The 16,968-nt window shown below is 56.5% G+C and overlaps 1 protein-coding gene across 2 annotated transcripts in view; it reads left to right on the forward strand.

The window, feature by feature from the left end:
* Positions 1–16,968, forward strand: part of ANO6 (anoctamin 6) — a 141,303-nt gene that overhangs the window by 120,101 nt on the left and 4,234 nt on the right. For both annotated transcript variants that reach the window (XM_062195106.1, XM_062195107.1), the window contains 6 exons: positions 1,138–1,363; positions 1,931–2,100; positions 2,267–2,364; positions 3,196–3,326; positions 7,827–8,032; positions 11,287–11,489. In XM_062195106.1, coding sequence (XP_062051090.1) covers positions 1,138–1,363; positions 1,931–2,100; positions 2,267–2,364; positions 3,196–3,326; positions 7,827–8,032; positions 11,287–11,489 — 1,034 coding nt within the window. The remainder of the gene's footprint in view (positions 1–1,137; positions 1,364–1,930; positions 2,101–2,266; positions 2,365–3,195; positions 3,327–7,826; positions 8,033–11,286; positions 11,490–16,968) is intronic.

Below are 16,968 nucleotides of genomic sequence, written 5' to 3' on the forward strand. Positions count from 1 at the left end.
CAAGTGGGACTCAAACCAGCACTCGTCTGGGACATCGGGGTCCCAGACGGCGGCTCAGCCCCGAGCCACAGCGCTCGCCCCTTTCCTCTGTTTGTTTTTATGCCTGGGAGCCTCAGCGGTAGATAACAGAAAATCAACACTTAGGATTTTTTGGTTGCTGAAGCTGGAAGCTCAGGGTCCGAGGGTGGCGTCAACACAGGCTGCGTGGAGCACAGCCTTGGTAACAGTGTCTCCGTGCCGCTGGCAGCCCCACTCCCAGGGAGCAGCGTCCCAGCCCCCGCGTCCTACCCGAGCAGGGAGGTCTTGGCAGTGGCTTCCTGGGGGGGGGGGGGGGGGGGGTGCGGGCAGCTGCCCCTTCCCGAGACACCCTCAGTGTCTCCCGCATCTCAGGGTCTCCGTGGGCTTAAGGTCGGTCCCAGCAGCCGTGGCTGGGGCCTGTGGGGTGAGACACCTGCTGTCTACAGCCACCCAGCACCTTCCTTACCCAGGGCTGTGCCCCCAAAGCAGAGCTGTGGCTCTCTGCTGGGATGGGTCCACATCCCAGCCAGCTGAAGCCACCAGTTCCTGGCACGGGGTACCCAGCAGTGCTCTGCAGTGTGCCTGACCCAGGGTTGTGACCGGAGAGGTAGCAGCACTGGAAAAGCCCGCCATCTGGGGCACACGAAGCTCCCTGTCCTGCAGAGACGCTCTGGACCTGTGGGGTTAGGATGGAAGCTGGCCCCTGAAAGGGAATGCAGCGTGTGCACCTGAATACTCCAGTTGTCCCAGGGGTGTCCGCGTTAGTTCTGGACACTTCCCGCCACGGGCACACACTCGCGGTCTCCCCTCCGTGCTGGTGGAAGAGACTTTATTTCCCATTACTGTCTGTCAGAGCAGCTGGAGGCTTGCAGGAAAACTGCGCAGGAAGTACAGAATGTGCAGCTTCCCGCTCACACCCTGCACACAGCTGCCCTGCTGGCGGCAGCCCAACACGGCTGGACACACCCCCTCCACTGCCGTGCCTTTCCCGTTCTCACGCCCAGTCTTCCGTCTGTCTCCCAGGGGGGTGCTGTAGGATTTGCGTCACAGGTGCACCTTGCTGGTTTCAGTCCAGATGAGACGAGTGACGAGTCTCCCACGGCTTTCTCCTGCTTTCAGATCCTGCTCATCATCGCCTCTGTGATCGGCATCATCGTCTACAGGCTGTCCGTGTTCATCGTGTTCTCTGCCCAACTTCCCAAGACCCTCAACGGAACAGAGGCCATCCAGAAGTACCTGACCCCGCAGACGGCCACCTCCATCACCGCCTCCATCATCAGCTTCATCATCATCATGATCCTGAACACCATCTATGAGAAGGTGGCCATCATGATCACCAACTTCGGTGAGGTCCTGGGGAGAGTGGAGTCAGGCTCCTGTGGGTGGTGCTGTTCCAGCCGACAACGTGCTGCCTGCGGCCTCTGTGGGAAATGAAGGGGGTACAGCTCTGGCATGTGCCCTGGCCAGCGTTCCGGGCAGTGCTTAGGTCGAGGGCCTCCCCCACACTGCCCACGTCGAGGTCATCTGGAAGGATGCAGCTGATGGGAGCCCCACTCCAGGCGCGCCTGCCTGTCTTGCCGAGGCCGCTCCTGTTCTGTCGCTTGGTTCTGCCAGCAGACCCGCCCGCCTGCAGTTCAGGGAGACAAGGGCGTCCACTGAGCAGGGAGTTCAAAGCCACGTGCCTCGGTTTAGGCCCGAGACCTGCTCATTGGAGCCCCTGTGGCTGCCTGCGCGTCCTCAGGAGCAGTGGGGTCAAGTGCGTTTTTCCTTTGCCGTGGGCCCTCGCGTTTGCGGGAAGGGAGGCTCGCCAGCGGCCGTGCGGGCGTCTGGAGCGCCCTCGCAGGTGTCCGGAGCGCCCTCGCGGGCTGTGCCTGCTCAGGGCTCAGCGCTGCCCCTCCGCGTGCCCCTGCAGAGCTCCCCAGGACGCAGTCCGACTACGAGAACAGCCTCACCATGAAGATGTTCCTGTTCCAGTTCGTCAACTACTACTCCTCCTGCTTCTACATCGCCTTCTTCAAGGGCAAATTCGTGGGCTACCCCGGCGACCCCGTCTACTGGCTGGGGAAGTACAGGAACGAGGAGGTGCGTGTGCAGCTGGGCCGTCCCGACAACTTGAGCTGCTGCGTGCGTCCGCTCGGTGGCCGGTGTCACCACTGGCCGCCCTTCCGAGTCGTTAAGCCTGGACAGAAGAGCCGTCGGAAACACAGAGTTAGCCAGGGTGTGAGCAGGGTTTTCTCTGGCATTGCAGTGTGACCCCGGCGGCTGCCTGCTGGAGCTGACCACGCAGCTGACCATCATCATGGGCGGGAAGGCCATCTGGAACAACATCCAGGAGGTGCTGTTGCCGTGAGTGCTGGGCTGCGCCGAGGTCTGGGCCGGTTTCTGGAGCGGGCGGGCGGGCCTTCGGAAGGGGGAAGCGCGTACGTGGGCTGTGGGCTCGGGGAGCGAGACCACCACGGCACACGCCGAAACGGCGCAGCCCCCACCAGGGCTGTGCCGGGCGCCGGGCAGGCTGCATCTTTGTGCCCTGCACTGGGACCCTGCGGAGCGTTTGGCTCTGACCTCAGACTGTGCGGCTGAGGACAGGGCCTGGGACCTGTGTGACCTCAGTGATGTCCCTTGTCTGCTCAGCACCTGCTGTGGGCCCACGCTCCTCTCTGAGTGGGAAGCACCAGGGCTCCCCTGTGGTCTCTCCGCCCAGCCTGGGCCTCGCCAGCCTCCCTGCTGGCCGGGAAACACTGGAGGCCTGCACCTGCCTCCTCCATCCCCATGGTCGCTGGGCCCCCTGCCTGGACCCTCGCTCACCTCCATCTAGGCGTCCCTCGGCCATCACTCAGGGAGGCCGTGCCTGGCCACCAGCCCCTCCCCACCCTGCTTTCTGTAGCTCCAGGGCCCTGGGTCTGAGCTTGGTTTATGTGCATCCGGGAAAGACCTTTGGAATGATGGCGGCAGGTGAAAACTGTGAGATGAGGAGCAGCCTCTTGAGAGCCCCACTGCCCGCAGGAATGGAGGCAGGAGGGGAAGTCGTGGCAGCTGCTCTGATGGGGCCCCGGGTCCTGCTTTGCGGCGTGTTGGGGGTGCGAGGCACGCAGGCAGGATGCTTCCTGGGCGCTTACGGGGTCAGCTCTGAGCGAGCGGCGGGCATGCATTCTGATTTGTCACCGGCTCCCTTGGCAGGTGGATCATGAACCTCATCGGACGGTATCACTCGGTTTCGGGGCCGGAGGACCTGACCCCGCGCTGGGAGCAGGACTACCACCTGCAGGCCATGAGCAAGCTGGGTTTGTTTTACGAGTACCTGGAGATGAGTAAGTCCTTCGTGTCGCTTCAGGGTCCCTACAGCACCTGTCACTGGGCTCAGGGGTCATGTCCATCCCCACGGCATGCTGGACCTTCCAGTCAGGGGGCCGTGTGCGTCAGTGTGTGCTGTCCAAGCTCAGGGTTGAGTACTGTGCAGAGATGCAGGGCTCCCTGGGGCGCGGCCTCACCACGTACTCCCAGCGCGGGTGTCAGAGTGAACTCCACCGCCGTCAGGCCGCAGGCTCAGCCGGGGCCGCCGTGCACACAGCCCCCGCTGCTGGCCCCTCCCCTTCTGCACCGAGTCGATTCCGAGAGCCTGCAGGGTCCCAGCGCCCCGTCGCGGGTCCCTTCTGTTTCGCTGGGCTGCTTGTTTCTGCCTCCCATTGACCCCGTGCACTGGGGACCATTCTTCTGGAAGCAAGAGTCAGCGTGGGGCCCTGGCTCCTGAGCGCTCTGTCCTTGGTGTGTCTCCTTGGGCTGTTTTCTTCTGCTGAACCGGATGTTGAGGCCTCAGTTGCATGTTCAGAACAGATTTCCGTAGGAAGCACCGTCTTGTCTTGTATGCATGGCGTTCGGTGTCTACCTTGACAGCTGAGACTCCACAGCTTTGTGTCTGCCCTTCCGGCGAACCGTTGCGTTGAATTCCTGTTTTCTTAAGCTTAGCGTAGACAGGCACAGAGTCTGGGTTGATGAGCCTTGCATTTATGCGTGGGGATTGGTGTCTGCAGAGACACTGCTTGGCGGTTCCCATTTACAAGTCTGGATAGAAGGTGGTTTTTATCCAGTCGCATTCTATACATAAAATAACTGCTTTTAAAAAGTATACATTATACATGGAAACACGTGGCTCCTGCCCTGAGCCAGCGGTTCATCTGTGGCGTCCAGTCAACAGTGCCCGCCCAGCCTGGAGCCTGATTTGAATTTCATGTCTGCGTTTGCTAGGCTTGGTGACCGGATTGGATTAAGGGCGTAGCTGCCGTGGAAATGACCTTTCTTTCTTCTGCCTATTCTCAAAACGACTGCAGGATAATTACCTGTTACTCCAAAGCGAGTCCTGATTGTAAATATTCCTCCCTGGAGCGCCCTCGGTGTTGGTGACAGCACCCTGCAGCAGGAGGGCATTTGTTATTTTAGCCCCAGGAAAAAAAAAGTTATTTTCCTGTAGTTGATTAGCCAACTAAATGCTGTAGAGAGAAGAGCTGGCTGGGCGGCTGTGCTCTGGGGAGAAGTTGACAAGACCGCGGATTCACAGCCTGATTAAGAGAGTTCCTAGCTAAATAACTTGGCCTGACCCCACGTGAAAGGGTAGACGAACAGCTGTTGCAGATAGATTTCTAGATTTATTAAATTGTCTTCCTGTTATCCAAATAATACCTTCCTGCCTCAGCATGGTCCTTGGTCGTGGGCACAGCCTCGCCCGCTTTGCCCTTGAGACAGCACAGGCCGGGCTCCTGAACGTGGCGGCGCCTTCCCCGAGGGCAGGTGCCGGAGGTGAGTGCCCTGCCGTGCCGCCCCGTCCAGTCCCTTCCTCCCTCTCCAAGTTACCTTTTTCAGATCCGGTAAAACCCAGGCCTGCATTTGTTCTTTCCTCTGGGTAACCTAAGCCTCCAGCGTTAGCCGGGCCTCACTATCTCGCACCTGTGGTGCCCCCTGCAGGACACAGCCCTGCCCACCACCTACACTGAAGGCTCCCAACTTTGCATGGGGAGCTCTCCCTTGAGCCCCTGCACATGCCAACCACTGTCAGCTGCTGGGGACGCAGGAGAGACCTGGCTCCTGCCCTCCCGGAGGGTAGCAGTGGGGGGATGCCACGGAGAAGGCAGATAAGACCACCCTAGCAGGTGCCCTTGACCAGCGGTTGGAGGGCGAGTGGAAGTTGGCTTAGGCACAGAGAAGGGACTGGATGTTTTCCGCAGAGGTACACACACTTAAAGTGCACGGGCACAAAGCAGTGTGGTCAGTTAGAGATCACCAGGTGGCTGGGACACAGGACCCATGGAGGAGTATCAGGTACGCAGCGGCCATGTCATGGAGCGTCTCGTGTGCTCAGCTGGGGGACCAGAGCTCTGGTGGATGATAGTGAACCGCCGCGTGTTGTGTCTAGGGGCAGATAACACGGATGTGGCCCACATTTGGTGGAATGGGACAGGTTGGGGGCTACAGCAGGTAACCCAGGTACATGGAGGCGGCTGGAGGCACAGGAATGTCGAGCAGACAAGGGTGACAGGTGTAGAGGTGACCCAGAGTACAGGTGAGAAGCAGCGTCTCCCAGGAGGGGCCTGTGGCACCCAGTGGGTGATCCTGCCTCGGGCATTTGGAGTGTGTGGTGTCCATGGCAGGGGGTCAACCTAGCAGGAAAGCCAGGGAGACTGGCAGAGGGCTGGGGAGGTCTGGGGGAGGGGGCGTTTGAAGGGAGAGAGCAGGTGGAGCAAGCCCGCTGTCATCCAGTGTGTGGAGGTGGGGACACTGCCCTGGGGGATGGGAACAGGACCGAAAGGAGCATGCTGGGAAATCAGGGGAAGGAGTAAGCTGAAGCACGCCTCCCCGCTGAGCCAGGCTCCAAAGTGGGAGCAGCAGTGTCACTGTGACTTGGCGGGATTTTAACCATCACTGTGTAAAACAGCAACCAGGGGGAAGGCACTCCATGCCGAAGGAGGTGGTTGGCTGTGGCCAGAGCAGCCAGTGACCACAGAACAAGACTGATGTGGCGTGGGCTGCGGCCCCTCCCAGCCAGGAGGAGCAGGGGAGCTGCGGTGTGGGGCAGGGGAGCGGGTGGTGGAGGGGCAGTCGGGTAGGGTGACGGAAGGGAGGCAGGGTGTGCGGAATGTGAGGGAGCCCCGTGGGGTCCTGAGGCGTCAGGCCAGGCACGCTCCTGTGGGGGCTGTGGGACCGGTGGCTGTGTTTGCCTGCTCAGCAGCCCGGCCTCGTGTGGTTCTTGATTTCAGAAATTGCTTCTAAAGCTCTTCTCAACTGAATATCAGGTTTACACCACGTTGATTTTTTTCCTGGTGCTTTGTTTTTTAATGTAAAGATTTTAATCCATCTGGAATGTTCTGAGGTGGTCACCCCATCCTAGGTATCCCACTGGCTGAGCTGCCTGGCTGGTTCTGGGAGCCAGTTTGCTCACGTGTTGAACTCCCATGAGCCCTTGCACCTCTCCGTCCGCGTGCCCTGGTCTGAAGTGCTGCTGTGCGCACGGCTCGCTGTGTGTTTCCCCGTCTCTGGGGCTGCTGTCTCTCATGCCGCCCCAGAGAGCAGCCTCTTCCTTCCTTCGTCTGCTTACACCTTCCAGCTTGTTTCCTTGAATCCACTGGAGATTCCTACCTGAATTTGCACTGAATTCTACATCACTCTGCAGAAAAAAAAAAACAGAATCGTGCTGTATCTCCAAACTGGAGTGTGTCCAGTGAGAGCTGGGCACCTCCCTCCATGTTCGTTCATCCTCCTCTGTCTGCCTTGAGTCGTTCATCTATCCCTAATGGTCTGTGCCTGGGTCGTCCCTCCAAGTGGTGTCTGTCTCTGGGGTGTTGGCCTGGGTCCCAGCAGGTTCGACTGCTGGCCTCTATGTTGGCTGGGAGACGCGCCCTTGCCCACTGGCCCCATCGCACTCTGACCCCTGCCCACGTTTCTAGCCCTCGCCCGGCCCCAGAGGTGCTGAGCTTACGTAGCATGAGGTGAGCGCGGACGTTGCCATCACTGCTCGCCACTGCCCGTGTGATGTCGCCGGCTCTGGTGCTTGCCTGTGGGACGTCTCTGAGTGCGGTGCTCCCATCTCCCGCCGGGCCCTTCCAGCCTATGCTGCTCTGCCACGTGCCCTCGGCCGCCCCGTGGGCAGCACGTACTCCGCTCGTGTCCCAGCAGCTGGACTAAAGGGACAGCAGCCGCCACCCCCCTAGCCAGCCACGTGCCTGCGCACGATTCCTCTGAGGGCCTGCCAGTCGCGGGGGAGGGCTCAGAGCAGCTCTTTGGCCTGCGATGCAGCTCACCCCAAGTCTGGTGCCCCATTTGTGGCCAGGCACGCACATCACAGAGGAAGGGTGTCCAGCCACCGCTCGGCCCTGCCGTGTCCCCACGTGTGTTACAGTGGCCTCCAGACACTCACTGCCACCACCTGCATTTGCAGGAGCCACACTACCTCCCCAGGCCCATCCCTTCTGGTAAACTCGGAGCCCCCATGGTCCCTACGTGGCCTCCATTGCAGCCATCCGCCAGGGCTGTGAGCTGCGCCTGAGCGCCAGGAACCTGCTGGGAGTGCTCCGTCTCACCTCAGGGCGTGCTGGCTGCAGAGACGGCCACACGTGTGCTGTTGTGTGGCGTGCGCACCTGGGAAGGGGGCCAGGCCGGCCTTGCCGTCTTCCCAGAGAGCCCGTGTTTGTGTTTGATTCTTTCACTGGAGAACATGGTCATGGTGTGCCGTGGGCGTCTGCCTTCTCCTTTCCTCGCGTGAGGAAGGAGACGCTGCCCGCCTCCATCCGCCCGTCTGTGATGTGTGTCCATTCCATTGGCAGTTATTCAGTTTGGCTTCGTCACCTTATTTGTGGCCTCTTTCCCACTGGCCCCGCTGCTGGCCCTGGTGAACAACATACTGGAGATCAGAGTGGACGCGTGGAAACTCACCACCCAGTTTAGACGCTTGGTGCCAGAGAAGGCCCGGGACATCGGCGCGTGGCAGCCCATCATGCAAGGAATAGCCATTCTGGCCGTGGTGACCAACGTGAGTAGATGCGGCGGGTCCGCACGGCACGGGGGCGGGAGGGAGGTGCCGGGGCGGCCGTCTGTGCATAGTGGTCGTGGTGCAGCAAACCATGCACGCTTTCTGCATCGTTTTCTTGATGGACAGCATCAGACCTGCCGAGGTGATTGCTCACATGCTGACCTTTCTAGCCAGGAGGAATGTGGCGCGGGCACTTTGAGCGCCGGCCTACCTAGGAAGGGAGTTACGCGAAGTGCGCTGATCAGGCACCCAGAGGGCTGCTCGTGTGCAGCGTCAGGGCCCTCTCCCTCGCTCTGTCCTCCAAAGTACCGACGCACGGGCCGTCAACGCTCCGTGCACTCGGAGGCCAGCGACTTGGACAGGAGGTGGGCCTGGGGCGTGTCCAGCAGTGTTCCCACCCGCCCCCGACACGGCCTCACCCACTGTGTGCCCAGCTGTGCAGGTCAGGACTGAGTGCCGACAGCCTGAGCCCCTGTGGACCCACTGAACAGTCCCTGCTCACGCACAGACCTGCAGGGAGCTCTGGGGCAGAGCGCTTTCCATGCCAGCCGATTCCAGGACCTCCCTCTCCCTAGAAGTGTCCTTAACACCAGAGCCGTCTCCACCCGCGTTGCTGCCACGCTCGCCCATAGCCCGTCTTCCCCACTCATCAGTTTATCACGTCTCACTCGCCTGGAGGCCCAGCCTTTCCCACAAGCACCTGCAGAAAGAGAACAGAACCAGCACTGTGTGTTCCCAGGCTCCGACGCCGGGCACCTCCCGAGTGCCTCCCAGTGGTGGGGCCTTGGGCCAGGCCAGGGTATTTGAGAATGAGTGAGTCACTCCCTACCACGTGGCCTCAGTGAGTGGAGGCCCGGGGCCTGGTCCTTGCCGGCTGGGAGCTGCTGCTCCCTCAGCGTAACTCACCATCCTTACCCACAGCGAGTGGCACAGGACTGCCAGGCCCCCAGGCAGACAAAACAGTCGCAAAATGAGTCACCGTCCACACTGTAGTTGCAGTTCGTGCAGTCAAACACGCTTATCTGGAGCCCAGCAGTCACCATACTCCCGGACGCTCAGCGTATCTGAACGCGAGTCTCCCTACTTGCAAACCACAGCAGCTCGTGTGCTACAGCCTCCCTTCAGCCAGAAGCGCACGCCCTCCCCTGTGCTCCTGGGAGGCTGCAGGCGCTGCAGGGTGCAGGCGGGTCCCCTGTGCGCAGCTGCAGGGCCCTAGCAGGGCACAGGTGCACACCTGGGTGCTTCCAGAAAACCCTGTGCATCCACATTGGAAACTGTTTCGAGTTCAGCTGTCTCAGGCTCCCGGTTCCTCCGCGTGATACCGTGAGGCATCTCCGCACTGTCCACCTGAGGCTCCTCTCCATTAGCCCACGGGGGATCAGCCATCTCCAGGGCTACCCTGCGTGTGCGTCTGTGCAGACACAGGCCGGCTCATGGCTGCCACTGTTCCACAGTTACCATGGCTTAGAGTTTGCCCTGGGACAGCTAAACTATGGAGGCTTTGCTACATGTCCACAGTGCAGTGCAGACAGGCATCCCCATAGGCAAGCATTGAACGTGTATCTACTGTCCTCTCCCGTATACACCCTGTGGGCACCTGCACGACCTAACATGACACGGAGCAAGAAGAAAGTGGCCACGGGGGGCGGGAGGAGGCCTCAAGCAGGAGTCTGATGTAAAATGACGTGTTTTCAAGCTGTTGGCTCGATAAATAAGCCGAATTGACAGAGCAGTATCATTTGGAACATCTGCTGTTACAGGCCAGCTTTAACTTGTTTTGATGTAAATGGAAGGCTGCCTGCAGAACAGCGTGCAGGAGGAAGCAGGCTGCATCCGTGCGTGGCAGCAGCACAGTTCAGGAGGAAGGTAGGGGATGTCTCCTGCGGGAGCGAGCCTCGTGAGGCACAGCCGCAGGTGATTGTGGGAGAAGACGGGGGTCCGTGGGAGCTGGCAGATGGAATCCACTGGAGTCCAGGCAGAGGAGGCGCGGGCAGGTGCAGACAGCGCACAGAGATGCACACACCTCCACATCCCAGGAAGCCACAGAGCTGCTCCTCGCGGGGAGATTTTGCACTGGGAAAGCCCCGATTGCTTTGCTGAGGTCTTGCTTCTTGGTCGAGGTCTCACTGCGCCTCAACCTTATGTTCAGATTATGGAGCCTAGAACATGTCTGTGCTTGGGCTTCCGTTCTTGATGGACTAATTAGCACTGTCGGCTTGCATGGAATTGAGTTTAAGATTTCTTAAACTCCTTAAATTCCTTTCTTCTGCCTTCGCACATCAGAGAGTTTAGAGCCCAAGTTAAAGAATTGGAGAAAACGCATGTAATTCCTAATAGCTTTACATCCCCGTAGATGTCTGCCTGACACACACACAGCTGCATAATTGACCCATATTTGTTCCTTTTATGTAGGCACGCAAGTTCTGTTACTCAATAATTCATAACTTAGTCCATTTAATCTTTGGGAGGTTTAGAGACTTAGACGCTAGATCTGACAACACTGCCATCCCTGGTGAGCTCTCTGAAGGGGACAAGCCAGTAGAAAGCCGAGCTACCCACGCTTCCGTTTCATCTGAAAAATGCTCGCACTGCCAAAGCAGCAAACCCAGGTCGGTTGTCAGGGCTGAGAAGCAGGCCCTGGGTGCACCTGTCTACGTGGGTCGGGATACCGGGGTGGAGGCAGACTGTGAATCTGAGGCCACTGCTGAGCTTGGGATTAAAACGCGGTTTGCAATTCTATTTCTATGAGCAATAACATAACAGTCAGTTGTGTGCCAATCCTGTGCTCTACAAAGTAACTACCTAGAGCTATTTTTTCCTAGTACTGGTTTCACTGTGACATCTATGAACATCTAAATCTAAGCCAAGGAAGGTTAAAACTGAATTTCATCCCCAAGTTTTACCAAGTACTAACATACATAGAATATTTGCAGGCAACTCTGGGTTTGTCCACAGTACCCTGGTTTGCGTTATCCTGAATACACGCGTTTACAGCACTTAAGAAACCCGACAGGCAACTGCCAGGCGTGCACACGTGAGCTGCAGGTGGGCTGCAGACATCCCCTTAGCATGGAAGAACAAGGGAAATGCACTCCACTGTAAAATGTATTTCACGATGAAGAAAGAATGAAGGCTTCCAGATCCTAAAAAACAAACAAACAAAAACCTAGCTTGGTAAACCAGCAGCTGTGGGTGACTTCTAACTGGGCCTTAAGCGCTCTGAGTTCCTGCCCCTCGTTCTCCTCCCAACACAGGCTATGATCATCGCGTTCACGTCGGACATGATCCCCCGCCTGGTGTACTACTGGTCCTTCTCCATCCCGCCCTACGGGAACCACACGCAGCCCACCATGGAAGGCTACATCAACAACACCCTCTCCTTCTTCAACATCGCCGACTTCAAAAACAAAAGCAAGGGGAACCCCTACACGGGGCAGGGCAACCACACCACGTGCAGGCAAGTTCCGCTTCCTCTTGAACAGGCTTTCTTGTGACGTAACCCTACGTGTGCCATTTCAGCACGGTTGCTAGACTTTTGTTTTTTCAGTTGCTTTCTTTTCAATCCAACTCCAAAAAAAGGGTAAAAAATTGAAGTTAAGAGACCAAATTGTTTTATGGCTTGGTTTAAAAGACAACACTTTGGGGGCCGGTGCTGTGGCACAGCAGGTTAAGCATCTGCCTGCAGTACCAGCACCCCACATGGGTGCCCGTTTGAGTCCCAGCTGCTCCACTTCTGTCCTGACACTTTCGAGTGGTCACAGGGAGAATGATGGAGAATAGCTTCGCATTTTTTAAAAAGATTTATCTATTTGAGAGGCAGAGTTACAGATAGAGGGAGAGACTGAGAGAGAGGTCGTCCATTCACTGGTTCACTCTCCGCATGGCTGCAATGGCCAGAGCTGATCCTATCTGAAGTCAGGAACCAGGAGGTTTTTCCAGGTCTCCCATGCTGGTGCAGGGGCCCAAGGACTTAGGCCATCTTCTACTGCTTTCCTAGGCCATTATCAGGGAGCCAGATCTTAAGTGGAGCAGCCATGATTCGAACCGGTGCCCCTTTGGGGTGCCAGCGCTAGCGCCACAGGCAGAGGCTTAGCCTACTATGCCACAGCACCACAGCCTCATAGCTTAAGAATGGAAAAGCCGGGGGCCAGCGCTGTGGAGTAGTGAGTAGAGCCACCACCTGCAGTTATGGCATCCCATGTGGGCCCTGGTTCAAGACCCAGCTGCTCTACTTCCTGTCCAGCTCTCAGCTATGGCCTAGGAAAACAGTAGAGGATGGCCCAGGTCCTTTGGCCCCTGCACCTGCATGGGAGACCCGGAAGAAGCTGCTGGCTTCGGATTGGCGCAGCTCCAGATGTTGCGGCCATCTGGGGAGTGAACCAGATGTAAGAGCTTTCTCCCTCTCTGCCTCTGGCTCTCTGTTACTCTGCCTTTCTTTTTTTTTTTTTTCTTTTGACAGGCAGAGTTAGACAGTGAGAGAGGGAGACAGAGACAAAGGTCTTCCTTTTCCATTGGTTCACCCCCCAAATGGCTGCCACGGCTGGCACTGCGCCGATCCGAAGCCAGGAGCCAGGTGCTTCCTCCTGGTCTCCCATGTGGGATGTGGGTGTAGGATCCAAGCACTTGGGGCATCCTCCACTGCACTCCCGGGCCACAGCAGAGAGCTGGACTGGAAGAGGAGCAACCGGGACAGAACCAGCGCCCCAACTGGGACTAGAACCTGGGGTGCCGGCGCTGCAAGGCGGAGGATTAGCCTAGTGAGCCGCAGCACCAGCCAACTCTGCCTTTCAAATAAAAAAAAAAAAAGGAGAAGCCCCACGAGTTGTAAGATCCAGGTTGTTACTGAAATCCACCAGAGGACACTGAATGATGGCAAATGTCATGTAAAGACAAAGAGATGAGACCTTTTATCCAGCGGCTGCAGAATACATACTCTACTCATTAGCACATGGAAAATTCCCCAGATGGGCCATATGATAGGCCCTAAAAGAAGTGTTGGAAAGAAAGAAACTCTGTCCTGTGTCTTCTCTAACCACAGTGAATGAACTAGAAATCAACAACAGGAACCGCAGACATTGTGTAAGTGAATGGAAGTTCAGCAACACTATCTTGAAATCAAAAGTGAAATTTGAAATTAATCTGTGGGCCACAGTACACAGAGGGTAGTGTACAGCACAAGCGCCTACATCAGAAATGCAGAAAAATGTCAAGTAAGCAACCTAGCTGTGCAACTCAGGGAACAAAGAACAAGCCAGACCCAGAATTAGCAGAATAACCAAGATCAGAGCAGAAATAAATGAAATGGAAACTAAAAAATATAGAAAAGATCGATGAAATGAACAGTTCATTTTCTGAAAAATACAAAACTGATATTTAGGTAGGCTAACCCAGGAGGGAAAGAAAGAAGACTCAAATAAATAACATCAGTGATGGAAAAGGAGGCGCTAGAACATTCTGATACAGAATTACAGAGGGTGAAGAGGACTGTCACGGCACCGGCACCCCCACCCGTAGACCAGCAGTGGATAAGCCTACCAAGACTGAGCAGGCCAACGGCGCGGGACGAGACTGCATCACCAAGGGGAGGTCTCCCATGACTAGAGGCTTCCCTGGTGAGTGTAAGCAGAGTTCTTTCAATGTCCTGAAGGGAGGAGGCCCCACCAGATCCCTTCTAGAGGCCAGTGTTACCCTGATGTCATAACCGGACAACACAGTGAACGACCAGTACAGACCAGTAGCCCCGGGGCGAAAATTCTCAACAGAAATGCCAGCAAGTCAAAGGCAACACATAAAGGCCTCTAGGCCACGATTGAGAGGGCCACCCTGGCCACGTGGGGACGGCTCAACAGACGCAGAGCGGTCAACATGGAACATTGCGGCAGCAGACCTGATCAGAAAAAGGCCCCGGTCCAGTTCAGCACTGCTCTGTGAGCAGCGGGCTGCAAAGCTGAGGCACAGAGGAGTGCGGTAAAATGTCCGTACTTCCTCAAGTGATGCTCAGATTCAGTGCACGATGAAAATACCAATGACATTCTTCACAGAAGTAGGAAAAACACTCCCAAAATATGTACAGAACAAGACCCCAAGTAGCCAAAGCAAGCCTGAGTAAAAGCACAAAACAGGCGGTATCACAATGCCTGATTTCAAACAATCCTATAAAGCTCCAATGACCAAAGCAGCCTGGTACTGGCGTGAAAACAGGTGCACAGACTGACGGAACAGAACCAAGAATGCAGAAGGAAATCCACCTGTTTCCACAAAGGCAGCCCGTGGCTGAACAATACAAGAAGCCGGTTCAGTCAGTGGTGCTGGGAAAAGTGGGTGTCTGTATGCAGGAAAACAAACTGGACCCCTGTCTCACTTCTTACAAAAGTGAACTCACATTTAGGTCTTTGATCCACTTTAAGACCGGAAGCTGAAACAAATAGGAAACAGGAGGAACACATCAGGACATGGGTCTGGGCAAACCTTTTTTGGATATGACCCCAAGCGCTGGCAGGAGAAGCAAGAATTGATGAAGGGATTACATCAAGGCAGAACCTTCTGCACAGCCAAAGAAGCAGTGAGAGCGAGCCTACGGGGCTGGAGAAAACATTTACAGACAGCTTATCTGACAGGAGACTGATTTCCAGGATATGTAAAGATGCAAACAAGCAAGTGGCCAGAAATTTTTTTTAAACTGAGCAAATGACCCAAATAGACATTTCTCAAAAGATGATATGAAGATGTCTTCAAAACGTATCAAAGACTACTGAACGTCACTGATATCCGGAAATGCCATTTGGAAACTAAATGAGTCACTACCTCCCCACAGTTAGAAGGCTAGTATCCAAAAGACGAACAATAATAAACGCTGATGAGGATGTAGAGAAAGAGGGCGCTCGGACACCGCGGGTGCAGAGTGAGGTTGGTTAGCCACTGTGGGAAGCAGCATGGAGGGGCCTCCAAACGCTAACAGTAGCACCGTCCAGGTCCCGCAGTCGCACTGCTGGTGCTTACCCAAGGGAATGAAAGCCAGGGTGACATCCGCGCTCCCATGCTGACTGCAGCGCTGTTCATCACAGCCCAGAAACAGCCGGCGTGGTGTCCAGCAGCAGTGACGGGATGAAGAAGTGCAGTGTTTACACAGTGGATCTCACGCTGCCTCCACACACACACACACACACACTGAAATCCCATCAGTTGCAGCAGAAGGGATAGACCTGGAGGACATCGGGGCAGGCAGAGACCGCACTGGTGCTCTCTTACGTGTGCAGGTGAACATGGATCTCGGGGCAGGCAGAGACCGCACTGGTGCTCTCTTACCTGTGCAGGTGAACATGGATCTCGGGGCAGGCAGAGACCGCACTGGTGCTCTCTTACGTGTGCAGGTGAACATGGATCTCGGGGCAGCAGAGAATACAGCAGGGGTTCCCGGGCCCTGGGGCGGGTGTGCAGCAGGCAGGGGTGGAGAGGGGCCGCTCGGCCCTCCGCGCTCTGGAGCACAGCAGTGTAGAACCCTGGCTGACAACAGGTATTTCAGAACACCCGATCAGAATGCGACTTTCCCAACACCTGCTGAGGTGACAGGTATACCAGTTACCCCGATCTGTTCCTTCACCACACTCTACCCTGAAGATATGTTCCCCAAAGAAACCTTTTAAGATGGGAGATCTAAATACTTGTACCTCAGAGAATTTTCCCAGCACTCGGCGCCATGGCGTTCCGTGTCGTGGTTGGTGAGGTCACCCATCGGCACAGTGCGGCGGCTCCATCACCAGATAATAGTTGTGACCATAGCTCATAGCGTTGACCTTCCAACCCCAGCATCTTAACCTGAAGGAAGACTTAGAATTCATCTATTCCAAGTCTGCAAAGCTTTCACTGATCAGATTGTCAGTAATGCCACCAAGAAACCAGAGAAAGCCAAAAGGAAGTGTCTCAGAGTCGCATGGAGTCCAACCTCGTTGGAATTGCACGTTGAACCCACCTGCGCATCATGTGATTCTAGTCGGTGACCCTTCCAGTCCCACAGATCACAGGCGGGACAGGAGCGGTGCGGCCTGAGACACGCCAGCAGCAGAGCGCCGCTGAGAACAAAGAAGGAGGGAAGAAGCACTCGGCAGGCGGTGCTGCGCACCGTGCCGTCTCCGTGCCGGGTGCAGAACTGTACCGCAGTCTCCGGAAACACAGGCTAGGCTCTGACCGCGGAGAAGGCGCGGAGAGAGCGCTGGCAGAAATAGAGTAAGGTCGCTAGGGGGTGGGCTTCTGGCAGAGCAGTCAGGAGACGTTCGGGTACCCGTGTCCCATTCTGGGGAGTCTGGCTCCAGCCCAGCTTCCTGCTACCCTGGGAGGTACGGTCCACTCACTCAGGCCCTGCCACCCCTGAGAGACACTGGAACAGGCTCCCTGGCTCCTGCCTTGGCCTGGGCTATGTCCGAGCCCAGCTGCTGGGGCATCTAAGGAGTGACACAATGCAGGTTCTGTCTCTGTCTCTCTGCCTTTCAGATTTAAAAATAATGGGAAAAAATTAAGATCCTTTTGTTCTTTTCTAAAGATGGATTCCTTTTTTTTTAAAACAAGGATGCCATCAATCATTGTCACCATTTTGATTACTTGTTAAATAAAGTATTGCGACAGTTAGTTATTTTAGGGTTTTGTTACTAAATTGAGCTTGGAGAGAAAGTTTATGTGCCACTCAATTTATAAGAACATTGAGAGGCTGGCGCTGTGGCGCAGCGGGTTAACACCCTGGCCTGCAGTGCTGGCATCCCATATGGGCACCGGTTTGAGACCCAGCTGCTCCACTTCCCACCCAGCTCTCAGCTATGGCCTGGGAAAGCAGTAGAGGATGGCCCAAGTGCTTGGGCCCCTGCACCCACGTGGGAGACCCAGAAGAAGCTCCTGGCTCCTGGCTTTGGATTGGCGCAGCTCTGGTCGTTGCAGCCAATTGGGGA

Source organism: Lepus europaeus, chromosome 6 (assembly GCF_033115175.1).
Source record: "Lepus europaeus isolate LE1 chromosome 6, mLepTim1.pri, whole genome shotgun sequence".
In the NCBI taxonomy this organism is placed as follows: domain Eukaryota; kingdom Metazoa; phylum Chordata; class Mammalia; order Lagomorpha; family Leporidae; genus Lepus; species Lepus europaeus.